Below are 11,404 nucleotides of genomic sequence, written 5' to 3' on the forward strand. Positions count from 1 at the left end.
TAGCCAGTGTGATTGCCCCGCCCCCGCAAAGGTCCTTGCACTGTCCTTGCACTTCAGATCTAAAAAGATAATTCCTTCATGCTTTGTCTCTTTCAGCATCAGTACCACACCAAGATAGATGAGTTCTTAGAGAAGGTGCAATTACAGATGAACAAAACTCTAGTCGAGAAGGTATGAAGCGGACCTTCGGATTGCCTAACTTTTATCGATCTAAAAACGACATCTTTGAAGCCCGCAAGAAGCAAAACCAGCAAAAAAGCATCAACCTTCAGGATGCTGAGCAAATTAGATGAGTAATTTCCAAGTCTTTTGTGTAATTGACATCATCAGATTTTACCTGAGTAGAGTGTTGAAACACTTCATCCAGTAGTTGTTCACGTTCCTTGACATTGCCCTACTTTTTCTTTACAGTTGTTGAGCGTGTTGGATAATGTTCTGGCCAAGCTTGCACGGTACGACGAGGGCAGTTTCTTCTCATCCATTCTCTCATTGGCAGTAAGTATGTTAATTTGGACTGGGGAACGTTTGTAGGTTGGCCCCGAATAGGAGATTTCATTACTCTTAACCTACCCCTTTCTTTTTCAGAAACCGGTGAATGAATTGGGCAAATCGTATGTCGATTTCATGAGGGGTAACCTTGAACAGCTTAGACAGAAGATCACAGACGAACTCTACATTCTCAACATCTTCGAGGTAAGTTCAATTCTGCCTTGTTACAATGAATGACATCTCCGTAGTCAAAACTAGTGGCTTAATGTATTTTCCATTTCAGTCATTCATATCCTGGTTCGAAGGCCTTGTAGACAGGAGCACCTGTTCATTGACGTACTACTACATTTTAGGCACCGGACGTTTCGGCGTGAAAAACGTAGATCTACGTTGATGATTTCCTTTCTTGTTGCAGCAATGGTATTCTGGTCAGCTGAAGTCTGTGTGCGACTGGTTGACGGACCGTCTCGATCTGTCACTGCATCCGTATCAGTTAGCCTGTTTGATGATCATCGTAAAGGTAAGTTTTGAGACTTTCAAGATTGGAAATCAGGCAGTATCTGTAGCCATTTTGTCACCGCCATGCAGTGCGTCATCAATACATGATGATGGAAACTAATACTGTGGAGTGGAAGGTGACTGAGCAGCCAGCAGCTTGGTAATGCTCCCCTTAATACTCTGTTATTCCTTTAAATTCCTCTCTAAAGTGTGACAGCAATTTATTGAAAACTGTGTTCTCTTTTCTTCAGAAACTGTTCACCGACTTTGAGCTGCAAGGCGTCCCAGAAAACTCGTTAAATAGCAAGACGTACGAGACGATATGCAGCCGGCTACAGGTGGAGGAGGCGACGCAGTCGGTAACGGGAGGAGGTGTTGCCACCAAGACGACCTTCCTTAGCAACGGAGCAGCGCGGGGCGGAGGAAGCTCAGACTCGGACTAGACAGCCCATAATGATCACGAACCACATTAAAGGAGTTGGGATCGCTCCAGATGCAAATCATAGCAACTTATTAACACCAGTGTACAGGATGTCATAGAGAAACATTTCAAGTTATTTCGTGAGGTTTTGAAGTTTGCCAATTTTTGATTGGTTTGTTTAGGTAGGTTTTGTACGATGTTGCCTAGGTTACCGAAAAATTGAGCTGCACATAAACGGATGCGCGAACCCTTGCCTGACGACGGCATTATCTGAATATATTCCCAGGATGCACTTTGTAAAATGTCGGATGAAACTTTGTCGGGAATCGAATACTATAAATGCTCATACGCACTACACCATTGAATGTAAAATTGTACTTAAAGTGCATACATTATACTATCACTGCACCACAGTGTAGACAAAGCCTAAATACATATCTGTATTGTTAAGTGACGACTGTTTGGAAAGTTTCCGATTCTGTGTGTCGTTTCAAACTAACAGTCTTATTGGTGGCAGGTCTTAACTAAATGTCATGAGCCATGTCTGAAAGTTTCTCGATTTAAATTTGGCAAATTGTCTGATTCAATATTGAAAATGAAACCTGTTTTGCTCTTTGTGGCAAAACACATTGTGCCTCATTACTCTATTAAATATGCATGGTTGTAATGTACAAATCATATGTATATTGTATAAGTACTTGTATAGATTTTTCTAACAATTTCAAGCGTCTGTCTGTCTGTACGTTACATCTGTTTGTCTTACTTGTAAACTACATCGCGTGTCAGGGTTAGATTGGATTGGTACACTAGTACGATGATCTATCAGATCGTTACACTTGTACATTGATCTATTAAATCATTACACTTGTACTTTGATCTATTAAATCGTTACACTTGTACATGATCTATTCGATCATTACACTTGTACATTGATCTATTGGATCATTACACTTGTACACTGATCTATCAGATCATTACACTTGTACAATGATCTATCAGATCGTTACACTTGTACAATGATCTATTAGATCGTTACACTTGTACAATGATCTATTTTGACCTTTACCTTGGTGTAGCATAGCAGAGCTTAGAAAGACATCACATCATAAACCATCGTTATTTTTAGCGTATATATCTTAAACAAGGGCATCTGTGCATTATTTATTACTTAGAATGAATAGTTGGTACAATTACTCGAATGAGAATTAATCATTGTGTATATTTTTATCCATCACTCATGTTTCATACTAGTTTTTGGTAGACTAGCTTTCTCTTTCATTCCTCTTTACTATATACATTGTACATAGTTCTAATATTCAGTCTCGTAGAATGCAATTAAGGCCAATGAAATTAGATGACTTGTTTCTTGTCTTTTTGAAGAAAACTTTGTGCAAATGTTTGTTCCAAAGGGAAGTCATTACCAAAATGAACAAGATCAACACAACTTTACAAGATGGCTAATTGACATACACATACATAGCTCTCGGTTAGAGATTATTGATGATGAACATTTTTTGGTGCGGGGCAAGAAACGCATGCAGGCATTGATAAGAAACGAGTCATTTGATTTCATTGGCCTTGTGATACACAAGTTACTGGAATGTCTTGTGGCAAATTGCTACTTTTTTCACTAAAATCAAAGATTTTGAGTAAAAATACACTGAACATTAGAATATCAAACTCTCAGACAGAAAGGTCAGAAATGCAGCATGGCTAGTCCCTACATGTGTGTGCAAACAAGAGTCACTGAGCAATAGGCTGTTATCAGTTATGCTTTAAGGAGTTATGGCGGGAAACACTTTAGCAGATCGCAAAAAGAAAACTGCACAAAATTTCGGTGGTTTTCAGTATTTGTTTTGTTTTTGCTTCTTGTTGATAATTGGTTTTCATAAACGATTGTTTTGTAGAAAATTTGTTTGTAAATATTGTTTTCTTTATGTGATATTATAGCGTCTGTTACATTTATTATCATAATTTTATGAAATATGTTGATATGTGTATATTTTGTGATTGTTGATGGAGCTTTAGTCTGTAGGTGGGATCTAGTCGTGATGTGATGTGCATTGCCAAAAAGTTCCTGGTCATAGGTCATAAAATATGCTGTGTTACTGTAAACCACCTTATGATCGCAAGTGTTTAATTTTCACACATTTCGCCAAAAAATGAAATTCTTAATTTTTTTATTTGAAAAGATGGAAAGAAAGTTCGTAGTATGCCAAATATTAAAATTTTTAAAATTTCATTTTTTTTCATTTATTTTAATTTTTTTCACATTAACCCTTTTTTCACAAAATTTGCCCAAAAAAATTTTAATTAAATTTTTTTCATATTTTTCACAAATCGCAAAAAAATTTAAATTCTAAGCTTTTTCATTACCAGGGTAAATTTTCCAAAAAACGCAGAGAAGGGATTTTTTCAATTAAATTTTTTTCACAAAAATTTGGCGGTATACCGTGTGTGACCTGTAATATTGATTTCATCGAATATGGCATCAGCACATGACTGGTGGTTTTGTTTGTGTGTACTGATTAAAGACCATGTAATGGTTGCGTAATACCTGTTATACTTCCAGTGAGTAATTTTTCTCGTGATTTCATCCTGATTTTATCGTCACTTTTAAAAAGCTTCATTGTCAATCAAAATCTAAAGCCTAATATCGCTTATAGTTTGGTGTTGGTGGTATTCGGTTTTTCCCATTGTTTATTATCCTCATGTCTGTCATGTTTTGCTCCTCCCACAAAATGACCCACCATTTCAAAATCTAACAATTCAAAACTTTTTCAGACGTTACCCAATCAGAAAAGACGTATCGTGCCTGCTCAGCTACAAATTAGCCATGAGGAGTACAGGGTTTTTGATTGGTCAAAACCTGTCACATGACAGGAAGTCTCAAATTAGTTCTTCTTGCGCTTGAGGAAAGTGGCAATTATAGTATTATTCTCAGCAATATGCCTGTTTGAAATAACTTAGTCAATTACCGTGAGAACTGCCAACTTTTCCACTTGTGTGCAATGTTTGTACAGACAATTAAAACACATTCTATTGTTACAGAAATCTCCTAGTCATACCTTGTATAAAATCCTTTGGGTTGTCGAATACATCGGTTATAACCCAAGCAAGTCTCCCTTTTTTACGGTGAGGTGCTCCCACAACCGATAATCTTAACAGTTGTTTACATGTGAAATGCATTTTGGTAGATACTCTTGTATTACGCAGTCAGTTCTACCCCTAACCAGTCCTAAGTCATGAATTTGCCCGTAGTTGACCACCAGTCTGCTTTTGCAAAAATCACTAGTTTGCGACAGGTTTTAATGTACAGGCCCCTCCTGTCTAGGGTAGGAAGAGGAGAATAGGTTACCTTCCAATGACAGTCATTCCAAATATCAATCCCACCGTGTTAAAAAGTGACGATCCCAGAGTTTTTGAGCTGTGTTCAAGTTATTATGCTCTTTGATTATGCAAATTATATTTGATGAACTTGCTAATTTTAGTGAAGCCAGTAATCCGACAGAATGGAATTTAAAGGAGGAGTTTCAAGAGACAATGCTCGGCTGGCATTTTACAGTTACAATGTTCCTGTGTAGAGGGCGTTGCAGGTGTATAATGTGATATGTATGTATACAGTTGGTAGAATGATTGTGTATATTTTCGGATGCATTCAAGAACTCCTCTTCATACAGGAACAGGACGAGTAGAGTGTCACCCTGGCGTTATCTTGAAACACATCTCCTTTAGGTTCAAATTGGGTGGGTTTCAATGGGCGCTTCACGTTGTTACGAATTTGCCAATAAACAAAATGTCCCTTGTCCCTGTGTTGGTTTATTTAGTAGCCGTCTATTCTAAAGAGAGAAAAGTACTGTGTATATGTAAATGAAGTGTGTTAACAGGTTCTGATCTCAGTGGTCAGTCCAAGTATAAACCAAGTTTTGTTCGGGACAGCAATATTGGGTGTAATATGGACAAGTACAGCTAATGAACACTTAATTCTTATAAAGTGCTTTATAATGTACAACATTCTTAAAGTGCTTTACATTTACATGTATTTCCAAGGCAAATCTAGAAACCTTCCTGTCAAAAACCAAAGACCGCATATATTCCGTGAAACTTTGCAATTTCAGGCCAGTTGTTGCATAAAAAATTCGCTCAACAAGAATGTACATTTCAGCATTTATACACTCTTGCACCTAAAATCACACTGTGTGTGCACGATGAAGAATTTTGCCACCTGTTGGCGATAAAGAGCATTACCTCGCACCCTTGTCATAGCTCAATGTTACTGTCCCTTCCAAGACAATGTGCAAATATGCAATATGTGTGAACCAAGTTTACTTCAATTCATTCATGTAAAATTGTGAAACTTATTGTACGTGTACAAAGTTATATATAGAGAAATGAACAAGTTATGACTAAGTCATCCTGGGGAAGCAGTCCCCCAAGTGACCAGGCCTCTTAACTCACCAAGCAGCCTGCCCTGAAGGGGGTCTCGGAGAGGCCTGGGAAAATGTATGCCTCACATGAAAAACAGCAAAAAAGTGCAGTTGGTAAATCTATTCAACTATCAACCAGGGTCCATCTTGTAACGATGACAGTATGACATGGTATGCATTAAATAACCAGTGGGTTACTCTTATCTGTAGTGCACACTCAAAATTGGTTCATGATCCACTGGCCGAAATTAGGTGCGTTTTGATCTGTAGGTAATGCAAGGCATGCTTGAAGAACTTCCTTATAGGTAAGCACTAGGCCATTTTATTGCGCATTCTCCCATGGCAGGCCAGCTCGGCAAGTTGGAAGGTTTGCCAGATTCTCCGCAAGCTGGGGAATTGTCTCTTCAGGGTGCAAGTCCTGTAACAAATAGTTGTGTTTTTAGTTAGGCCATGTTATAAGAATTGGTAGTTGATCATGTATTAAATCTGAAGTCACAAGACTTCACTCCAAGCATGTTAAAGCAGGATTATCTGCAGAAGCTGGGCTATCCTGGTTTGGACTGATGATGAAAATATGTGGCGTATAAACATGAGTATTGCCAATGTACTGTAAGATAAGAGACACCTATTGGCAATTTTGTGTAACTTAAAATGCCCTGCCTGGCAGCTGCTTATAATCTTTCTTTGAGAGTGACACCTGGAGTGCTATATACAGGGGCTATGGCAGCGGGTCGTTTCTGTCAAATTTCAATGCCTAACAAGTGGGATAGATCAAAGAGGGTAAGATAAAGTCTCCCAATAGTTTGAACAAAGTCTTCTTTGCCTGTGAATGCCGTAACTGGTTCTAATCCGTAAATGATTTGTGTGGCACAAAGCTGAAGATCTTGTGAATTTTTTCACTGTGCCTCATCACTTTCTCAAGCCTCTATACCCACAGCCGCTCTTGGTTTTATAACTGAGGTTGCCAGATATGTTCACAGACTAGCATTATCAAAGGCCTCGACTGGGAGAGCCATCACTATTAACCCCCCATTGGTGACATCTCCAGCTTCGAGCATCTCCTTTAGAGCCCCATGATCTGTGCCAAGGCAATTGAATCAATGGGGTTTATGGCGTTAGTGCTTATTATTTGAACACCATCCGTGTTGGGTTAAGATATTGGTTGACCTTTACATCGCAAAAGAAACCAGGTCCTCCTATTCTATTGTAAGAGGGGTATAATGGAATAAAAATAAACTACACATGGCCTTACACCCCTCAAAATGAACTAGTCTTTTGACTGTTTCTTTTGTGTCGACTTCCTCTTGTGGTAAGCATGTATTTTTTAAGGTAAACCGGTACCTTCATCTAATGTGTATACAGAATGAATATGAGTCTACTTGTGATTTCGATACTGTATCTATTCTAGTAGATGTTATAAATAAAGTTGAACATCAGTCATTAAGTAAAGTCATATCGGTCTTATTTTATTTTGTTGACGTTTTCTAATACTTGTATTAGAGACGAGCTGACTGTCACTGTTAACCTGTCTGGAAAATTGTTTGACCTTTGACTTTGACTAATGGTAACGGCCGTCACAAAATCAGATTCAACACCCACGCCCCCCTGTGGACCCAAAACAAACCAAATATCGTCTGTGATTTTTTACTTGAAGCCCAGAAGTCTATTAGTTTGAGTGGCAACCTGTAGATGGCTCTCCAATCGCATTTGAGATCGTCAATGATGAACGAGAAACTGGTTTCGGCGTCACCGTGTATATGCGGTAGCAGAATCTGGGAAATGTTATGAAATCCGTGTTTACACGGTCATAGGGCTAACAGAGTTAACATGTCTGTGATGGATAGGTTGGCCATTACCTAGTCTCAGAGACAGGCTGACCATTAACATGTCCGTGAGACAGGTTGGCCATTACCTGGCTTGTCTCAGAGACAGGTTGGCCATTACCTTGGAACCTCATTACTGGATAATGGGCTATCTCTTCCAGCAGACTCGGGCAGTTCTCCTTTGTTCTGTGCCCGACCAACAGACCTTAGAACCCTCTGAACTACAGTCGCGAAATCAGGTAGCGTCTCGTCTTCAGACTCGAACATAGAACTCCGTGACTGTTTTCTTTTGAGCATCACCAACGCATGCGTCCAGCTTGCTCTTCCTTTGGAGTCAGGCTTACCGTCTGCCTTTGAATTTGTTGACAATAATTGGTTACGAATTCCCGTGTTGATCTGCGGCAATTTAGCAGACGATTCGTTCGTGCCTAGTCCCTGCACTGAACTGCTTGATACAAAACTGTATTTCCTATCAAGGTTATTACGTTCAAAGACGGCGCTCTGAGTCTTTCTAACATACGGGACGGGAAATGACCCGTTGGGAACCACTGGGAGTCCATTGGAACACATTGGGATTCCACTGGAAGTCGGGTCATTTGCAATTGGATCGTTTGGTGATCCACCGGACTGGTTGTCACTCCATTTGATTCCCTTAATGCGCGTGGAGGAAGAGTGGTTGAAACTATCTGAGAGGTTTCCATCCTCATTCGAACCTTTTCTCCGACCACCTCTATCCAAATCGGACTCCACTTCCATGGTCAGACGAGCACTATCATTCTCTGAAATATCACTCAATTTTCCTTCCCATCTTGTTGTTGAACTCGGATCGTCTCTCCTCAAAATGTTACTGAAAGCGTTGGGGAGGCTTTGGTCACTCGTCATCTCAGGTACGCTCCCTATCCCCATGTTATATGACACTGCAACCTGACTAGCACCGCTATCGGAGACGCTCAGGCTCCTTGTCCTCGGATAGTAAGTGGCTAGTTGGGTTGTGCTCTTACTTGGGTCGGCTGGCTCCGAGGCGTTGCTGCTGCGTTTCTTGATCAGTGGGCTCCTCGGAATGGCAGAGCGGTCATTGGTCATCTCGATGAACATTTTAGCTTCACCCGGGTTATGTTTTCCAGGCATGAAATCGGCCTGGAAAATGGAACGAGGTTTATTTGTAGTGAAGTTAAACTTGATCACTTCTACCTTGGGTAACTTATCGGGAAGTAGGAGATACATTTTTACAGTTAATAACAAAGTCTATTTTTGTGGATTATTGGCAAAGCGGGTGTACAACACTTCAACCACAACCTTCACCAAAAGAGGACAAAGGCACAACCTACCTCAGTTTTGGCTCTATTGAACATTTCGGGTCTTTTATCTTTTTGAGGTTTTGAAGGTTCTTCCACGAAAGTTTTCTGTCTTGCCTTGTTGAATCTGAAAAAGGAAAATCGCGATCATAGTACTCGGCATCCACCACAACCATTTGAGGAGAAGACATCAAGCATGATTCACATTTGAGCAGACGACATCATCACGTTGTCATGTTCTACACACCACACAGCCTGATATCCCAGTGAGGTGTCACGTGGCACAACAGCTCAGTCAACGCAAAAAGGAGTCATTGATGTGTGGGGATGTAGATCTGTAAGGGGTAATTACTGACAGTAATGAAGAAGGTAGGCACTAGGCCACACTTGAGGAACACAATCACCCTAACACAACAAGTCGGGTTTTACCTGATCTGCGAATTCTCATCGAAAATCCTCTTAATGAAAAACTGTCTCTGTTTCCAGAAAAGCTCCTGCTCGCGATTTCGCCTGTCCCATTCAAGTTTTTGTAACTTAGTGTGGTAGTTCTTCGTCTCATTTGGGTTGGACCTCGCAATGACCTTACCCACCTCGGAGTTTGACACGTGCTGAGCCCGGATGGCAGTGCGCTCCCACTTCGGTAAAGTCTTGTCCCTATAATCCTTCTTGGCCCTTGTCACTGTATTTTCTATGTACTCTCTCCGCTCTGTGTTGAGTTCCTTGTTGGGGTAGGTCTTGGTCGGCATCTTGGTGAACTAGTTTTTAGTTAGTTACCAGTTTCCTGTCCTCTAACTATTGGCCTGTCTCTCTGAAACAATTAAGGAATGGCCAAAGTCGCATTCAAGAAGGGAAATGGAAAAAAACAACAGATAGGCAAAGTCCAATATTGCCTCCTCGTAAGGAGGGTGAAAGCAGGCTTTGACCGGATATCTTACCTTGTGTAGCGCCAACGTCGTCACGAAAACAAGCGAATTTGTCGTCCAGCAAACCCCGACTGTCTTCTATATGAAATGACTTGACTGTAGGATACCAATTTTAGACATTTACTATAGGTCTATTGGCTGTAATTTAAATTGCTAATGTCTTAATCTTTAGAAAAGAAAGTTAGTCAGTTATAAAAAAGACGAAAACCTTAGGTGTCCTACCAGTTCGGATATAATATTACAAAAAATCAGAACGCACTATCTTCAGATACCCGGTAATCTTTTACACAACACGCGCATTATCTCCAAGTCTTTAAATAAATAAGACATAAGGGTGCAATAGAATCGTGCACTTAGCTTGAGTTTTTATGCCCTTGAATAGGCCTCAGCAGTAAAAATATTCCACCCAGTGTAATGACGAAAAATCAGGCAGAAATAAATCCATTATCGCGCTGATTTTGTTGATGATTAATTATGGCGTCCTGCTGTGACGCGCTCACGTCTTACTAAGCCGACTGCGGATCATTCCTACCCCCTGCATTCCTAAAAAGAAAACGGAACACAAATGCCTGAGTTGAGCCTTTTGTTTTACTAGGTCGCAACGGCTCCTGCTCAAATTTACAATGTCGGGAAGGTGGGAGACAGAGTTGCCTATAAACACACACAAGACTCAATCAGAAGACAGCATACATTACAAACTGTCTTCTCTGTGGCAGGGTCGAGCTGTTGTGTCAGGTCCCCGTTCAACGCTATTTCTTCTCGTTAACGGGAAACAGCATTTAGTTCCTTTAATCAGTAATTCCGTTAGTTAACGCTATTCCGCTAGAGAGTAATTCCGTTAATATCTATTTAACGCTTCTCTACTTCGTACAACTTCGGTCGGATTAGCGATTAGCTGCGCGCGCACTAGTTTCTCACACCTGTCCATGCAGAAGGATAAGGAGTCCTACCAGCAAATTTCACCAAATAATTTTGGGCTTGTATTCACAAATGGTGAATTCCTATACTCCTTGAAGGGGCGACAAGGCGGCCAGGGCGCGGTTCTGTTTCTGTTGACACGGCCTGGTCCAACTGGACCTATACTAATTGCTTTGATGCTATCAAAAAGTAATTGTACAATGCATGTAAGGTATAGCATTCCTCACATCGAATCATTTTATCATCTTGCCACTATTGCTTTCGCAACACAGCACCGCTTCACGAGGGTAAGGGTGTCAATCAACATACTGAAAAACCTAAAACTATAAACCAAAAAAAGCTCGTGACAGGATTCGAACCCACTACCTCGATCATGCCAGTCCGACGCTCTGAGCTCTGGGCTAACGCGGCACAATTGCTCAATGATGATGATGATCGAGATTGGCCACGCGTCGGCCGTGACACTCCAAAGAGAGGAATGGTGTTGAGAGAGCTCTCAACCAGTCTGGGGGTTGGGGACAGTGTCAAAAAGGGCTGTCCACCAGTCTGGATGGGGATAGCGGGATGGTGTCAGGGCTCTCCACCAGTCTAGAGGGGGTGGGGAGGTGAC

The 11,404-nt window shown here is 40.8% G+C and overlaps 1 protein-coding gene across 4 annotated transcripts in view; it reads left to right on the top strand.

The window, feature by feature from the left end:
• LOC135491711 (calcium-dependent secretion activator 1-like) overlaps positions 1-7,282 on the top strand; it is a 57,677-nt gene extending 50,395 nt beyond the window's left edge. For all 4 annotated transcript variants that reach the window (XM_064777749.1, XM_064777750.1, XM_064777751.1 and 1 more), the window contains 5 exons: positions 97-171; positions 412-495; positions 586-693; positions 905-1,009; positions 1,239-7,282. In XM_064777749.1, coding sequence (XP_064633819.1) covers positions 97-171; positions 412-495; positions 586-693; positions 905-1,009; positions 1,239-1,430 — 564 coding nt within the window. In that variant the 3' untranslated portion in view covers positions 1,431-7,282. The remainder of the gene's footprint in view (positions 1-96; positions 172-411; positions 496-585; positions 694-904; positions 1,010-1,238) is intronic.
• Positions 7,283-11,404: the final 4,122 nt, after the last annotated feature.

Source organism: Lineus longissimus, chromosome 7, assembly GCF_910592395.1.
Source record: "Lineus longissimus chromosome 7, tnLinLong1.2, whole genome shotgun sequence".
Lineage (NCBI taxonomy): Eukaryota > Metazoa > Nemertea > Pilidiophora > Heteronemertea > Lineidae > Lineus > Lineus longissimus.